Consider the following 17,275-nt stretch of genomic DNA (forward strand, 5'->3'; position numbering starts at 1 on the left):
ATCTTGCCAACCATTCCACTTCTTTAATTTAGAAATCCAAAGTGAAACTTCATTCGACTTTTCTAAGTCGACATCAAGATTTTGTATTTCCATTTGAATCATTGGCTCATTCATATCCGGAATTTTGTATGTGAGTTTATCTTTGCCCAGGCTATTTAGTATTTTAATAATATTCTCTTGTTTCTTGTTGTTTTCCATTATCAATTTGCAGCAAGATTTACCAGATTCCAGATCGCGTATGTTCAGCATATTATCTTCGCTTTTGAGTAAGATTTCTTTTACCTTTATTTTGGTCATAATACCGGTGTCACATTTTCCATCTGTATATGTGTTAATCAGTATAACAGGATGTAGTTCCATTTCATCAACTTTGATCCAATTCTCTGGCGTTGTCCATTCATAGTTATCTCGTTTTATTATTGTTTCTTCTTCAGTGATATTGGAAGTTGTTGTGTTAAATCTCTTGCTTGGTTTTCGTTTAGGTGGTTCTTCTAGTAGGATGACGATTGATTCAATTTTCTCCGCAAGCTCTGGATCTTTGTTGTTGTTGAGAATTTCAAGATATTTCTTAATTTCTTCATTTGTCAATATGGTTTTTAAATGATCATTAGTGGTTTCACCAAGTTCTTCAAAGAAATTTATAATAGTTTCTACATCAACATCGTTTCCCACGAGAGCATCGTTCGATTCATGATTGTCTTGTATCTTTTTATTTTTCTTCTTTGTTGCCATTTCAGTTCCTGGTTGACTTGTAATATCTTGGTTGTAGCTATTAACTCCTAAACTTTTGATTTGAATGATGAGTAGCACATTGAGTAATAATAATTTTGAACTTGCTGAAAGAAAGGATATATTGTGACAGAGAGATTTGTTTATTGTTTATCAGATTATGATTATTAAGATTATTTTAACTTTAGTGTAAGGAAGAAAAGTTGAAGGGAAAATAACAAAAAAGAAAAATAAAGGAGAATTGTTTCAACTATCAATTGATTTTCAAATGTTGTTGTTTCAAGTTTTGTTTTGTCTATTTATATTGTTTCTAATTATTTCTTCTTTTATCTGTCAAGATCGAGGAGTATCGATAGTCGGTTTTCCTTAGCTGACCAATGAGCTTGGATTGGTAAATTGGGCAATTAAAGAAAAAGGCAGAGTGGCCGAAGCAATCACAGGCTGGACATTTCCATTTGAAGATATCTTTTTTGTGAGTACAATAAAGATGATAATGCTTCTCAGAGCAATAACAACACTTTATGTCACTCTTGCAGTTCTTCCTTTTGTGATTGTAACTACCACAACGTTCACAAAAAATAATGCTAAAGGCATCAACGTAGCTTAATCTTCCTTTTTCACTTTTATTGTAAACAATTTGATCTCCCAATTTCTTTCTGGCCTTTGGTTCTAGCTCAAGTGTGATTGAGTCCATATTATTACCGTAGGCTACGTATTTGACTCTAATGTCTTTAGGTGATATGTTGTTCTCTTTTCCAATATTGTTGATGAATTCTCCAATTGCTTTTAACTCTTTGTTGTCTTTTGGTAATAAAAGTTTTATCATGGGTTTTAAGAGAGCAGGTCTTTCAATTAGCCAGTTTTCTTTTTTGTTGAGAATTGTCTCCACTTTGTCAAGCGCTTCTAAATTGTCTGAAAGAATTTTGGCACAATTGAGTCCTAAAAGAATTTTAATGTCTTTTACCTCTAAGAGAGCCGCTTTGACCAAATCTTTCGTTCTTATACCATCCATGGGACAGTTGTTGTCCTTTATTCTCACCACAACTGCCATGTTGATGATCACTTCAGGTGCTGTGATCTTGTTGATTACTGTTTCATCAAGCATCAAGGGATGGATTTTAGGACTGTATAAGGGTGTGGTTTTTAGAGATGAGTTGATGTTGCAAGACAGCGTGTACTTTATTGAGCACAGAGTTATTGATTGATTTGTTGATTTTTATTGTTCTTTTGTTATTGTTGTTCTTGACACTTTTGACACCGATTCCTTATAAAATTATTATTAATTATTACACTTTTTAATATATTTTATTTTACCCTAGTTTACACTTTTTTCATCTTCTAACTGTAATCATATGAATCTTTTCAAATCCTCTTTGCTTCAGAACATGACAACAACTTTCTCCATCTGGTTACCTTTTTAACAACTAATTTCTTTTCGTCGCAACATTTGAATTCACCTGAATTCTTATAAAGTTCATTTCAACTTATCTTTTACGTTTCAGAATTGAACAACTTCGTGTAAAAAGTTTCAAGGTCATTTCTCGTAGAGCAAATTTAGAGGTCATTTGAAGGGTTTTTTTTTGAAAAGAAGAATTTGAATTACCGATGATCGAAGTTTGAATGTGAAAGTGAAAACAGTCAATTCTCAATTTTCTCAGAACGAGGTTTGATCTTAATGGGAACAATATGAATAAATGTTACGAACGGACGTAAAATGAATTTGGAAATGCTCTGAATTGATTCGGATTTTAAATTGGGACAAATTTTCGTGATAAAAGGTTTTAGGTTTTTCCTTTGAATAGATCAGGAGCAGCCAAAGCGAGTGATAATGATATTGTCGCTAATGAAGATACAAAACTTGGAGTAATTACCGATAAATTAGCGAAAGTAAATCCAACATCATGTCGATTGATTCGATCCAGGAAAAAGATTACCTAAAGTTTTGATGGAATAAAATTAAATTTGTTCTTAAATTGTTTCGATTCTTTTTTTCATTCAAAAAATACGAACCTCATTTGCTACTGGTTGTGATGTCGATGCACAAATTGACAATTGGTAAACTTTTTCATAACATTTGACCGATAAACAGTTGACATAAACAAAGTTGTAAGTCAAGAATATGAGGTAAAAAACTTGACCCGAAAAGAACAAGATCTGGACCAGAATGGATGAATTATCATGAAATATTCCAACAAAACTCAGATAACAGGTAATTATTGAATGGATGTAATAACTCGTGATGAATATTGACAGATAGCAATCGAGATGTCGAGTAATTTGAATACCTTCAATGTACATTAATCGAGCGATGTGTATCTTTCTGAAGATATTAGAACTCTTTTTATCGATTTGATCAATATTGTAAAGAATGACAATGAAACACGATTGTAAATGAATACACGATTCAATCATGAAGTTATAAAAGATCAGCCATGAGAAAGCACCAAGCAAATGTACAAAATAGTCGACGACTAATTCAGATACTTCATTGTCTCTATTAACAATACCGTTGACGATGTAGATCGGTCCATTATGTCCAGAAGCGACCACAATTTCATAAGTGACCATGATAAAGTTGAAAATTCCAAGATATTTTCGTTGGTTACTTGAATATTCATTAGAAATTCTTAGAAATTTAGACAATATTTTATCGATATCAATGATTAAGTTTATATACTTTACTCTTTGGTATATGATAATTAATAAACTAATTCCAGTGTTCATATTGTAGATTTTGTACCAAATATTTACAAAACTGAATTTCGAACTGTCAAATATTGTCTTCGACTGTAAACTTAAATAGATCGTAGTCAATAAAACTGGTAAGCTTCTTGAGATAAATACAATTGCAACAATCAGACTAATTAGCAAATTAGACTTTCGGTTTGATTGTAATGATTTAGAAAATAATCCGGAAGGTTTGATTAGATTAATTGTTTCCTCAATGTGTTGATTCATTTTCATGATACTTAAATTATCAACAAAACCTAATCCAAATTGATATTTACTACTGATTGCTACTGATAAATAACAAAGTGAAATATTATTGATAAATCAATTTAAAACGCACAGATTATCAAATCGATACTTGGAATTGAATCACCTTAGAATGGAAATCAATTATCAATTCAACAATGAGTTCATTTATGATTAATGATTCAGAATTAGTACAAAATCATCTATCAATTTGTAGCATTTTTTTATAATAAACGTTAAAGAAAACAAGTTAAGTCTCCAATCCTTATTGAATATCAACGATATCGATATTTAATAATTTTTTATCACCAAGAACAGAAAATTCAATAAACAGAATTTATATATATGATGGAACTTTAATTAGAAAGAGTTTGTAAGTTCTTCAAATGATTCTATCAAGAATCAGATATCTTTCCTTTGAACAGATCAGGAGCAGCCAAAGCAAGAGTTAAGGATATTGTTGCTAACGAAGATACAAAACTGGGAGTGATTACGAACAGATTAGCGAAAGTAAATCCAAGATCTTGCCGATTAATCCGATCCAGGAAAAAGATTACCTGAAATTGTATGAGAAAAAATTGAATTACATTTGAATTATCAATGGACCTGATTTTCTGTGTCCATAACTTACCTCAGTGGCCACTGGTTGTGATATTGATGAGCAAAGCGAAAGTCGATAAACTTTATCATAACACTCGAGTGATAAATTGTTAATGTAAACAAAGTGATAAGTCATGAATATAATATAAGAAACTTGGCCAGATAGGAACATGATCTTTATCAGAACTGGTATATCATCATGAAATAGTCGGACAAAACTCAGATAACCGGTGCTAACTGATTGAACATAAAAACTCGTGATAAAAATCCACAAATAGCGATTGAGTTGTCGAGTAATTTGTATACCCTCAATGTACATTAATCGGGTATTGTGTATACGTTTAAGAAGATGAGAGTTTTTCTCATCGATTGAGTCAATATCATAAAGCATAACAGTGAGATATGATTGAAGGTGAATACAAGATTCAATGATAAAATTATAAAATATTAACCAGGAAAAACCAACAATTAAGTGTAAGATGTAAATCAATATTAATTGAGATGGAACTTGATTCCCATTAATGTAATCTTTGATAATGTAGATCAGTCCATTGTTACCAGAGAAAATAAGAATCTCGTAAGAATACATGATAAAGTTGAATATTCGAAGATATTTTCGTTGTTTGATTGAATGTTCATTAGAAATAGCGATGAACCGAAATAAAATTTTATTTATATCGACAATTAATCTCCGATACTTAGCCCGTTGGTATAAGATTATTGATACACTGATTCCAATGTTTACATCGGAAATTAGATACCAAAATTTGTCGAAAATAATTTCTGGTTTGAAGCTCATGTATACAGAATTTATCAGAACTCTTAAAACTCTGTAGGCACACATGAAAATTACAACAAACAGACCAATCGCTAAATCAGTTTTTCGGTTTGATTGTAATGAACGAACAAATAATCCCGAAGGAACAATTAAATCAGCTGTTCTCTCATTCAGTTGGTTCATTATTTCTCACAAAATTATTTCCAATGATTAGCGATTCTGAATAACAAATGGTCAATAACGAAGTAAAACTCAATTTGGATGTGATTATTGACATTTACAATCTCGTTGTCATGCAAGTCACTATTAAATGAAATTATGAATGATCACTTGACATAATTTGTAATTATTGGACAATTTAATGATTTATTGTTATCAATTAGTACTAAGGAATCGTTTTCTTCAAAATGATCGATAAATAATAGATTGTTACAGTTTCCAATAGTATAGATTTTCATTAGAAATCAAAAAGTAAGAAACTAAAGAATGAAGAATTGGTATTAATAATAATATAACAGAAAAACTTAGTAAGGTTCAATCTCATATTCTAACGAGTTAAATTTATCATTTTTCTTTGTCTTAATTTGATTTGGACAATGACATATTCACGGATTTAGATATATCGAGACAATAATGTTTGCACTTCTTTTTGCAATTCTGCGTCCATGACCAGTATCTTATCTGAATCGATGATTGTCTGTAATCTATGGGCTATTGTTAGAACAGTACAATCGGCGAATCGTTTTCGTATTGTTTGTTGGATCAGTTCATCAGTAGTTGGATCAATATTTGCCGTCGCCTCATCGAGAACCAGAATCTTGTTATTTGCTAAAATTGCTCGAGCCAAACAAACAAGTTGACGTTGACCGACACTCAAATTGGTTCCACCATCAGTTAATGTCGCATCCAATCCTCCCAAATCTCGATATCACTTTTAATATAATATAATTGTATATTGTTACGATTGAATGTACTTCTTTTCTTTAAATAGATCAGGAGCAGCCAAAGCAAGAGTTAAGGATATTGTTGCTAACGAAGATACAAAACTGGGAGTGATTACGAACAGATTAGCGAAAGTAAATCCAACATCTTGCCGATTGATTCGATCCAGGAAAAAGATTACCTAGAGTAATGAAGTGAGAAGATAAAATGACATTTAATTATTTTTTTCTTCGTAACAAACGACTTACCTCATTAACTACTGATTGCTTATTCGATGCACAGATAGAAAGTCGATAAACTTTATCATAACATTTGACCGATAAACAGTTAATGTAAACAAGATGATAAGTTAAGAATACAAGATAGGAAACTTGACCAGAAAAGACAATAATCTTGACCATCAAAGCCATATTACCATGAAACAGATCCACGAAACTAAGGTAACAGCAAATAGTTGCTTGAATATAATAAATTGTGATAAATATTGAAATGGTACGATTAAGATTCTCAGTGATTCCAATAGTTTCAATGTACAGTAATCGAGCATTGTGTAACTTTCTATGAATATCAGCATCCTTTTCATCAATCGAATCAATATCATAAATCATAACGTTAAAAACGGACTGAAGATGAATACAAGACTGAATGATGAAATTGTAAAATATCAACCAAGAAAAAGCGGCTATTAAATGTAAAAAGTAAATGACCATCGCTCGAGATAGACCCTGATGTCCATAAGTAATACATTTGATTATATAAATAAGTCCATTGTCGCTAGACACAAATAGCACTTCATAAGAAACCATAATATAGTTGAAAATTTTAAGATATTTTCGTTGCTCAATTGAATTCTCATTAGCAATACCAATGGATTTAGATAATATTTTATTCATATCAAGAATTAATTTTCGATACTTGAACCGTTGGTATATTATTATCGCTGCAACTAGCCCATCGTTCATATTGAATATCTGATAGCAAATCTGCTCCAAAATGAATTCGAACTTGGAACTCGAGCTGAGAGATATTACCAGATTTCTTAAAATTCTGCTCATAGATATTGCGATTGCAGCAAATAAACTAATTAGCAGATCGAATTTTCCGTTTGACAGTAAAGAGTAGGCGAATAATCCTGAAGGTTTAATCAAATTAATTGTTCTCTCATTAAGCTGATTCATCATTTCCAAAATAATTGTCTTCAATACTGAATAACCACTGGTCACTCAGCATTCGATCAAGAATCTGAAACATTAATAAAAGCACTTTGATTAAAACTTGCAATGAATAAACATTCAAAGACATTGAATGATTAGTTGATTGCAATTATAACCCAACGAATCGTAAAATGTTGATCATGATGATTGATATCAAATTATTTCAATAGATTCAGTAAATATCGACTCATCGGTAAATTTTTGATCCAATTACAAGACTAATCATCAATAAGAATAGAAAATGGTCGAACTATCATAAATCAATTATCAAGAAGCTCGAACCATGTTATTGTATTATTTAACTGTTTTCGCTTAGATGATTGATTAACCAACGAATTATTCAAATACTATTTCCATGAAAATTAGACTTTTTAAGAAGTTTTTTCGATTTGCTTAATCAAAATGGCAAATGAAAAGTGATCTATTGATATCAAGCTGCGTGGAACAGTTTTTATTATAACCAAACCAGGTACTAGAATAAAATGATATCATGATTGTATTATCGGTCAATTTTCGAGGAATATGTGACTGAACTCAGCGGGAGTTTCATACCTTCTCATTGAGAATCAATTTTTTTCTTTTCATAAATCGTTCAATTGTTTGAATAGATTTTCACGTTGATGCAAATTGACCGTTAGAACTATGAAATATGTACATGTATTATATGTTATTTTATTTACCAGAATACAGAATTTATGATGCTATTAATAGAAAATGGGTAAAAATTAACAGGAACATGAAAAGAAACACTGATTCGCTGGTAAGTCTAAAGATGAAATCGTTAACTCAACTTCCAAATTTACGTTCTGAGTTTCAGTTTATACATGTATCGTTATGATTGACTTAATTGCTTTTCTTTGAACAGATCAGGAGCAGCCAAAGCAAGAGTTAAGGATATTGTTGCTAACGAAGATACAAAACTGGGAGTGATTACGAACAGATTAGCGAAAGTAAATCCAACATCATGTCGATTGATTCGATCCAGGAAAAAGTTTACCTGAAGTTTTAAAGAAAGAAGATTGAACAAAATTCGTTTTTTCGTCATAAGGACTTACCTCATTAACTACTGATTGCTTATTCGATACACAGATAGAAAGTCGATAAACTTTGGCATAACATTTGACCGATAAACAGTTAATGTAAACAAGATGATAAGTTAAGAATACAAGATAGGAAACTTGACCAGAGAAGAATAACATCTTGACCAAGAATGATACATCACCGTGAAACAGATCCACGAAACTAAGGTAACAGGTAATGATCGATTGGAAATAATAACTTGTGATAAATATCGAAAGGAAACAATTGAGGTTCTCAGTGATTTCAATAGTTTCAATGTACATTAACCGAGAATTGTGGATCTTTACAAAAATATCAGAATCCTTTTCATCAATCGAATCGATATTATGAATCATAACTTTGAAACACGATTGAAGGTGAACACAAGACTCAATCATGAAATTACTAAGAATCAACCAAGTAAAAGCAGCCATTAAATGTATGAAATAAATAACAATCGCTCGAGACAGACCTTGAGATCCATTAATATAACTATTTATAATGTAGAATGGTCCATTATTATCAGAAAAGACTAGAATCTCGTAAGAATACATGATAAAGTTGAATATTCGAAGATATTTTCGTTGTTTGATTGAATGTTCATTAGAAATAGCGATGAACCGAAATAAAATTTTATTTATATCGACAATTAATCTCCGATACTTACTCCGTTGGTATATCATTATTGATACACTGATTCCAATGTTTACATCGGAGATTAAATAAAAAGATGATTGTAATTCATTTCTGGTTTGAAGCTCATGTATACAGAATTTATCAGAACTCTTAAAGCTCTATATGCGCACATGATAATCGCAACAAATAGACCAATTGCCAGATCATATTTTCTGTCTGATTGTAATGAGCGGACAAATAATCCCGAAGGTTTAATTAAATCAATTGTTCTCTCATTAAGTTGATTCATTATTTCTCACAAAACTATCCTCAATTATTATCGATGTTGGTTAATCACTGGTCAAGAATAAAGTAAATTATGATCCAGATTATCTAATCGATACATAATTGTCAGCAAATAAAATATTACTAAATGAAAATTACGAATTGACATTTGTATAATAATCGCTGACAGTTTAATGATATATTGGATACTCATTGCTTTCAATTATCACGAAGAAATTTTATTAGAACCACAATTTTTGATCCAATTACAAGAATTATCATCATCATAAGCATAGAAAATTTGTTATCAGCTAGAAATGAGTTCGAACTATTTTATTGTATTATTTAACTGTTTTCGCTTAGATGATTGATTAACCAACGAATCATTTAAATACTATTTCCATGAAAATTAGACTTTTTTAAGAAGTTTTTTTCGTTTTGCTGAATCAAAATGGTGAATGAAAAGTAATCTATTGATATCAAGCTGCGTGGAACAGTTTTCATTATAACCAAACCCGGTACCAGAATAACATGATATTATTATCGATTAATTTTCAAAGAATATGTGACTGAACTACTGAACTGGAGTTTCGTACCATCTCATTGAGAATCAATTTTTTAATAAATCATTCAACTGTTTAGAGAATTCGATAGATTTTCCCGTTAATTCAAATTGACCTTAAAGATGCATACAATTTGTATTCTTAGTTTCAGTTTATACTGTACGTTTGTTGTTATGATTGATTGAATTACTTTTCTTTGAATAAATCAGGAGTAGCCAAAGCAAGAGTTAAGGATATTGTTGCTAACGAAGATACAAAACTGGGAGTGATTACGAACAGATTAGCGAAAGTAAATCCAAGATCTTGCCGATTGATTCGATCCAGGAAAAAGTTTACCTGAAGTTATCATTAAAGAAACAAAATAGAAAACTTAATTATATTTGAATTATCAGCCATTTTTATTTCAAAATTATTACCTCAGTGGTCACTTGTTGGGATATTGATGAGCAAAGCGAAAGTTGATAAACTTGATCATAACATTTAACCGATAAACAGTTGACATAAACAAAGTGACAAGTGATGAATATAATATAAAAAGCTTGACCAGATATGAACAAATTTTTCAGCAGGAATGGAGTATTATCATGAAATATTTCAACAAAATTGAGATAACAAATAATAGTGGATTGAACGTAAAAACATGTAATAAATATTGATAGATAGCAATCAAGTTTTCGAGTAATTTGAATACCTTCAATGTAAGTTAATCGGGTATTGTATATACGTTTAAGAAGATCAGGACGATTTTCATCGATTGAGTCAATATCATAAAGCATAACAGTGAGATATGATTGAAGGTGAATACAAGATTCAATGATAAAATTATAAAATATCAACCAAGTAGAAGCCGCAATTGAGTGTAAGATGTAAATCAATATTAATTGAGATGGAACTTGATTCCCATTAATATAATCTTTGATAATGTAGATCAGTCCATTGTTACCAGAGAAAATAAGAATCTCGTAAGAATACATGATAAAGTTGAATATTCGAAGATATTTTCTTTGTTTCATTGAATATTGGTTAGAAATAGTTATAAATTGAGACAATACTCTATTTATATCAACGATTAATTTCCGATAGTTAGACCGTTGGTATATCATTATTGCTATACTGATTCCAATGTTTACATCGGAGATTAGATACCAAAATTTGTCGAAAATAATTTCTTTTTGAAGCTCGTGTATACAGAGTTTATCAGAACTCTTAAAACTCTGTAGGCACACATGAAAATTACAACAAACAGACCAATCGCTAAATCAATTTTTCGGTTTGATTGTAATGAACGAACAAATAATCCCGAAGGAACAATTAAATCAACTGTTCTCTCATTAAGTTGATTCATTATTTCTCACAAAACTATTCCCAATTATTATCGATTCTGAAAAACTACTGACTAATAAAAAAAGTAAAATTCATTTTGGATGTGATTATTGACACTTACATTGTCGTTGTCATGAAAATGATTATTAAATGAAATTATGAGTAATCACTTGCTATTATTTGTAATCATAGAACAATTTGAAAATCTATTGCTATCAATTATCTCTAAGAAATCGTTGATAGTTTTCTTCAAAATGATCGATAAATAATATTGATTTGGACAGTGTAGCATTCGCTAATGTTGATTCATGCATGTTGATTGGGGAGTAATAAGAAAAAACTTTTAATTGTTGAACTGAAATTGACGATTGTTTAATAAAATTTGTTAAATCTTTGGTTCGACTTGTTGATTATTTTCAACTGACTTGATGTTTGCACTTCTTTTTGCGATTCTGATCAGATTATCTGCTGAATCTTTTCCTGTTGCTTGAATCATTGAATAGAATAAACCTTCTTTATCGTCAACCAATGAAGATGGATCACCAAATTGAGACACTTGACCTGCGTCCATGACCAGTATCTTATCTGAATCGATGATTGTCTGTAATCTATGGGCTATTGTTAGAACAGTACAATCGGCGAATCGTTTTCGTATTGTTTGTTGGATCAGTTCATCAGTAGTTGGATCAATATTTGCCGTCGCCTCATCGAGAACCAGAATCTTGTTATTAGCTAAAATTGCTCGAGCCAAACAAACAAGTTGACGTTGACCGACACTCAAATTGGTTCCACCGTCAGTTAATGTCGCATCCAATCCTCCCATGGAATCAACGGGTTTCTTTAATTGCGCTTGACCCAATGCTTCCCAAATCTCGACATCACTTTTAACATTAAATGGATCTAAATTATATCGAAGTGATCCAGTGAAAATTATCGGTTCTTGGGGGATGATCGATATTTTCCTTCGTAAATCGTGCAGTCCAATGTTCGCAACATCGACTCCATCAATGATTATATGTCCTTCAGGTTCTGTCATCCTGAAAAGCGCTGTCATGATTGAGCTTTTACCGGCACCAGTTCGACCAACAATTCCAACCTTTTCTTTTGGTTCAATTTTAAAGTTAAGATCACGAAGAACTGGAGGTTTATCGGCCTCATATCTAAGGTTTACATTGAGAAAAGTAATTTGACCTTCATCAGGCCAAGATTGTCGTGGTTTATATGGAGGTGAAGCTTCTAGTTCAGCTTCAGGTGGAATATGTCGCATCTCTTCAATCCTCTCAACGGAAGTCATCATGGTTTCCACTTCGGTCCATTGTCTCATACCCCATTGAATACCCGATGCAAGGCCAATAGTAGATGTTATCACAAGTCCAACTGAACTTCCATTCAATGAATCGATAGCAAGAAGACAAGTTAACACAACCATAAAGGTGAAACAAACTGTCGTTGTATTGATGAGAGTTATAAAGAAACGAGATGATGCAATCCAAGTGAAATAAGCGGAAGTGTGTTCATCTTGAAACACATCGAAAGTATCTCTGAATCTTTCTTGTGCTCTAAAAGCTCTGATTGTGGTTAGACCATAAAGTGAAGTTGAAAGGTGAGAGAAAACTGGAGATTTTGTCACACCTTCGAGTCGTTTAACATCTCGAGCAATGTTCACATATCGAGATCGTATGAAAATACAACATGAAAGTAATATCACAGCGGGAACAAGTAGAAAAGGAGTAATCACAGCCATTAGAACCAAAGCGGCAAAATTGTTACTCAAAATGGTAACAGTGTCATAGAAAGTTGCAGGAAGAAAATCGTCTATCATTCCCATGTCACGAGAGACTCGATTCAAAACGATACCTGGAGGGTTATTGTCGAAAAACGATATCGGTGCTCGAACAACGGCTTTGAAAAGTCGATTGTGTAAGCGAATTGACGATTTCATGCAAACGGCAAAAAAGGCAAAGTTTCGAGTGCAACACCAAAGGAAAAGGATAATCGTTATTCCAGCAAAAAATGCGATGCTCTCATTTTGCGAAAAATGGTCAACAAAAGTTTTATACTCGAATGTCCCATTGGAATGAGTAGTCTCTTTGAATGAATCGAATCGTCCCTTTCTCTCCATCGAATCAGCCCACAATGATAGATAATATTCAACGAAACTGGTCAGTGCTGCAGCTCCGACAATATAAACGACCCAAAATGGGAATAGAAATATGGATATTCCAGCATTAACATAAGTCCATAGAAAATTTTGCTTCAATTTGATACCAGAAAGTTCGTGAACACCGGTGTCCTCAACTTCATCGATTATCGCCAGATTATCAATCTTGGACATTTCTTCGTTAACCTCAGCACAGATCGAGCTTATCGAACCACTTGCATCGGGAATAACCAGTGATGAAGTTCTAGAACGAAGAGATGATCGAGAAGATGTTAATCCAGCCAGTGTTTTCTCTGGTGTCTCTGGCATTTTCGCATGTTCAACTTCTAGAACTTGACTGTATTTAATGAAATCTGAGCCCTTTTTCAACAGTTCCATGTAATCACCATAGCAAACTTGTTCTCCATTTCGAATGAGTAAAATTTGATCAGCTGATTTCATGAATTGTAATTGATGAGTGACAAGAATACAAATCTTATTTGATAAGAAATCTTTTATACTATTCTCGAAAATATGTTTAGCTACCGGAGCATCGACAGCTGATAATGGATCGTCCAGTAAATAGATATCAGCCTGAGCGTAAAGAGCACGAGCAAGATTGATTCGAGCTCGTTGACCACCACTAAGAGAAGCACCTCTATCACCGACAATCGTTTGATCACCAGCAGGTAAGATTTCAAGGTCACGTTCTAAGGCCGAAACATAAATGACTCTTTTATATCGAGTTGAATTGTAACCATTTCCAAATAGAATATTTTCTCGGACAGTTCCTAATAAAAGAAAAAGAAATAAAGTCAAAATCAAGAGTAATAATCGATTACTAAGATGATCATCATAATCATCATCGATTTTCGTACCTGCAAATATCCACGATTGTTGAGATGCATAAGAAACAGATCCAAGTATTTCGGCTGTTCCCGCTTTCGTTGTGATCTCACCAAGAATTGACATTAACAACGATGTCTTACCAGCACCAACTGGACCAACGATGGACAATAGTTTGCCAGGTGAAGCTTCAAACGATATATCTTTCAATATGGGCTCTTTATCATCTCTCCATGAAAGTGTCACACCAGAAAAAACGATCTTCGGCTTTTTAACACCAGCATTCCAAAGACCTCGACTTAAATTGTCCGTCAGTTCACATTCAGGTAGAAGTAAAAAGTTGCGTATACGTTTGATTGCTATCAATGATTCAGCTCCAGTAGAAATACCCAATGGAATGAAAAGTGTAACAGATAATTGTAATTGCCGAATAAGTGACATCGCAACGAAAACAGTTCGAGCATTCAGCTGATTACCAAAAAGTACAAAAGTTACAAGAGTTATAAACATAATCAATTTCTCGGCAATGGTTCCAAGTCCAAGATTCAATCCACGCAGATAAGCAGCCCAACGGATCTTAGCGACTTCTCGTTTTCTCGCATGATCAACTAACGATGCTAAAGGTTTCTCCCAAGCGTACATTTTGATCACTCTCATTGCGGGAATAAATTCATTCATAAGGCGAATCCGTTCATCGGTTAAAAATGCTCCACTCTCACGAAGTTTACCAAAAGCTTTTCCCATGAACGTTTGAAAAGGTACATAAAGGAACAAAACTAACAGCCCAATGATGGTGGAAACATGGAGCATAGGCCACAGTATAACGATAGAAAGAATGACCTCCATTGGACCAACGATCAGAAAGAAGGGAAATTCTGATGCAAGATCGAAACGAGAAACATCACTTGAAAGTAGATTAACAATCTGACCAACAGTAGTTTCACCAAGAGATGCTTGTGATAATCGTAATGATTTACAGAAAATTAATCGACTACAGGAAACCCTTATATCGATACCAAATTTTCGTGCCAAAAACCAGTACATATTGGCCACATAGGTAACGAATATTTGAGTTGCGACCACACCGAATGCGCTTAAGTAGATTCGTCTCTTGACCTCTGAACTTTGATCGTTTTTCATATTATATTCATAAAGAGCTTCAACCAGAGATCCCATGCAAAGTGTCTGGGAGATATTCATTAAACTCTACAAGATATAATGAGGGAAAAAGATAATTGCAAGGAAAAAATGTCAATCATTGTGATGATTAAACGTCAATTGTTTGTTTGGAAGATTTTAATTCTCAGAACAAATTAAAAGTCAAGTGTAAACAAAATCATTTCATTTCAATGTTAATTACTGTTAATCAGATGACGAAATATTAATAATAATCATATTTCATTGGAAAAACAATGTTTCTGTTATTTGTTATTCGATTAAATTACTAATTACAATTGGACTGTTGAAGATCAATCAAGTCAATTAGATTGATTAATTATTGATCTAAAGTAAGAGTAAATTAAGATAACTAATCAAATGTCAATCATAAGAAAAGTGGGTAAGTTACTTTTTCCTTCAACAATTGAACTGAATCGAGATCTCAACTCTCTCTCTCTCTCTCACTCTGGTGACATTATCATGGCTGAAGAAAAGATTAAGGTAACAATTGAGGAAAAATCTAAAACATTAATGGATTAGTGAATAGAATGAGTTAATTGCGTAATGAAAATACTGAAAGATATTTATAATTATCCTAGTAAATTGAACGATTCAGAGATATAGTGAAAGTGAGACCATGGAAACTGAATCTAGAGCAAGTTTCATCATGATGATCATCAAGTGCAATAGAAATTGAAATGATGCAATTTGTAAGTACATTTTGATACATTGAAATTGATTATTTCACGATTCAAATTCTAATTGAATCAATTAATCAACTTACCTGACTGAAGAGCAGGATAGATATAGATGAATAATGCCAACCGAATGCTTTGATTATCGACCAACCTAAACTTGGTTCACCTCCATTTTTACACTTCTTAAGTTGCTCATTCCATTTTCTATTGATTGGTCAAGATGGAACACAATGGTCAGTACAATTAATCAATCGAATTGAAGAAACAATCTAATCGAGATAAATACAAATATCTATTAATACACTTACGATTCAAGTCGCTCTCCGACTCGTTCTGATTGATCATATTTTGGACATTGTTCGAGATCATTGGGCTTTAATCGTTTCTTTTGAAATTCGAGGAAAAAACTAGACAACCAACTGAAAGACGAAAATTTGAAGATAAATTAGTTGATTAACAATTGGAATTAATTATTTGAATCAATTTTTACTTACAAGAAAAATAATTTAGATAAACAATTAGCTGAATCATATGATGATTTTTTGTAAATTGTTGATTGTTGATTGACCATAATTAGAAATGATTATTAATCAATTGATATGTGTTGAGTTTAAAATAGTAGTAACAATGTGATGAATTAAAAAATTTTGTCTCAAATTGTGAACAATTTAAATGGTCAATTGTAACATTTTAATAACAATTAGATGATCAGGAAGATGATTAATGAAAATCTAATGATGAGAAAATTAGATTTCAATGTCATTAATAAAGGATAAATGTTGATTATTGATACGATTGTTGTTCAAAGTAAATCACTTTGATGGGTTTAGTGGATTTTGTTGAGTTAATTACTTAGACTTTTGTTGAAGAGACAATTAAGTCCACTTTTAATTGTAAATACACTAATTAAATTGTCTTTTGTAAAGAGATCAGGATAACAACAAGAATGAGATGTGTGTCTCTTATTAGTGTCTACACTTAATGATGTTCATCTCAAGACTGAAGCTCCATCTTAAGATAATCAAATCGCTGATTTAATTGATTGGATATCAAGTTACAATTGATAAGAAGATGAATTGTTATCATAAAAACAAATTGAATTATCACAGTTTAAGGTAAGAGAAGTGAAAATCTATCCACTTTTCAATACTGTTGATGTTTTGGTTTTGGTTTTGGGTCTGAATTTTTCATTCCATGGGTTTGAACTTTTCGAGTGAATCAGCTGAGCTGAGACATGCTCAGCTCGAAGTGATTCAGATGACGAAACTTTTGTGTTTTCTTTTGCTTATTTTCTGTCTTCTTCTCATTCTCTTGTTAATTAGTAACACAATCAAGTTAAAGATTAATCA

At 32.1% G+C, this 17,275-nt stretch overlaps 2 protein-coding genes across 3 annotated transcripts; both read right to left on the bottom strand.

The window, feature by feature from the left end:
• Positions 1-7,835: 7,835 nt before the first annotated feature.
• LOC128389800 (uncharacterized) lies at positions 7,836-11,388 on the bottom strand. Of its 2 annotated transcripts, none has more exons than XM_053349429.1 (2): positions 10,178-11,388; positions 7,836-8,236 (listed from the first exon to the last, which is right to left on the bottom strand). In XM_053349429.1, the coding sequence occupies exons 1-2, from the start codon at positions 10,862-10,864 to the stop codon at positions 8,072-8,074; spliced, it is 852 nt and encodes a 283-aa protein (XP_053205404.1). In that variant the 5' UTR covers positions 10,865-11,388; the 3' UTR covers positions 7,836-8,071. The 2 variants fall into 2 exon arrangements, with proteins under 2 accessions (XP_053205404.1, XP_053205405.1); XM_053349430.1 differs by lacking the exon at positions 7,836-8,236 and adding an exon at positions 9,456-10,097.
• A 23-nt stretch (positions 11,389-11,411) lies between these two features.
• LOC128389801 (ATP-binding cassette sub-family C member 4-like) lies at positions 11,412-17,083 on the bottom strand. Its single transcript, XM_053349431.1, has 5 exons — positions 16,421-17,083; positions 16,235-16,345; positions 16,013-16,130; positions 14,103-15,276; positions 11,412-14,015 (listed from the first exon to the last, which is right to left on the bottom strand). Exons 1-5 carry the CDS (start codon positions 16,495-16,497, stop codon positions 11,470-11,472), a joined length of 4,026 nt encoding a protein of 1,341 aa, XP_053205406.1. The 5' UTR covers positions 16,498-17,083; the 3' UTR covers positions 11,412-11,469.
• Between the last annotated feature and the right edge of the window lie 192 nt (positions 17,084-17,275).

This window comes from Panonychus citri, unplaced genomic scaffold (assembly GCF_014898815.1).
Source record: "Panonychus citri isolate SS breed McGregor unplaced genomic scaffold, ASM1489881v1 Contig00111, whole genome shotgun sequence".
Classification (NCBI taxonomy): Eukaryota; Metazoa; Arthropoda; class Arachnida; order Trombidiformes; family Tetranychidae; genus Panonychus; species Panonychus citri.

Bases quoted from the DNA above. Each gene is read 5' to 3' on its own strand.
- LOC128389800 (XM_053349429.1), bottom strand. From the start codon at position 10,864: ATGATATACCAACGGTCTAACTATCGGAAATTAATCGTTGATATAAAT. The intron at 8,237-10,177 runs GTAATAATTTTG...TTAAAACTTCAG, and splicing joins CCCAACAAGTGACCACTGAG to GTAAACTTTTTCCTGGATCG.
- LOC128389801 (XM_053349431.1), bottom strand. From the start codon at position 16,497: ATGGTCAATCAACAATCAACAATTTACAAAAAATCATCATATGATTCA. The intron at 15,277-16,012 runs GTAAGTTGATTA...TATATCTTGTAG, and splicing joins CTATCCTGCTCTTCAGTCAG to AGTTTAATGAATATCTCCCA. The intron at 14,016-14,102 runs GTACGAAAATCG...TTCTTTTATTAG, and splicing joins ACAATCGTGGATATTTGCAG to GAACTGTCCGAGAAAATATT.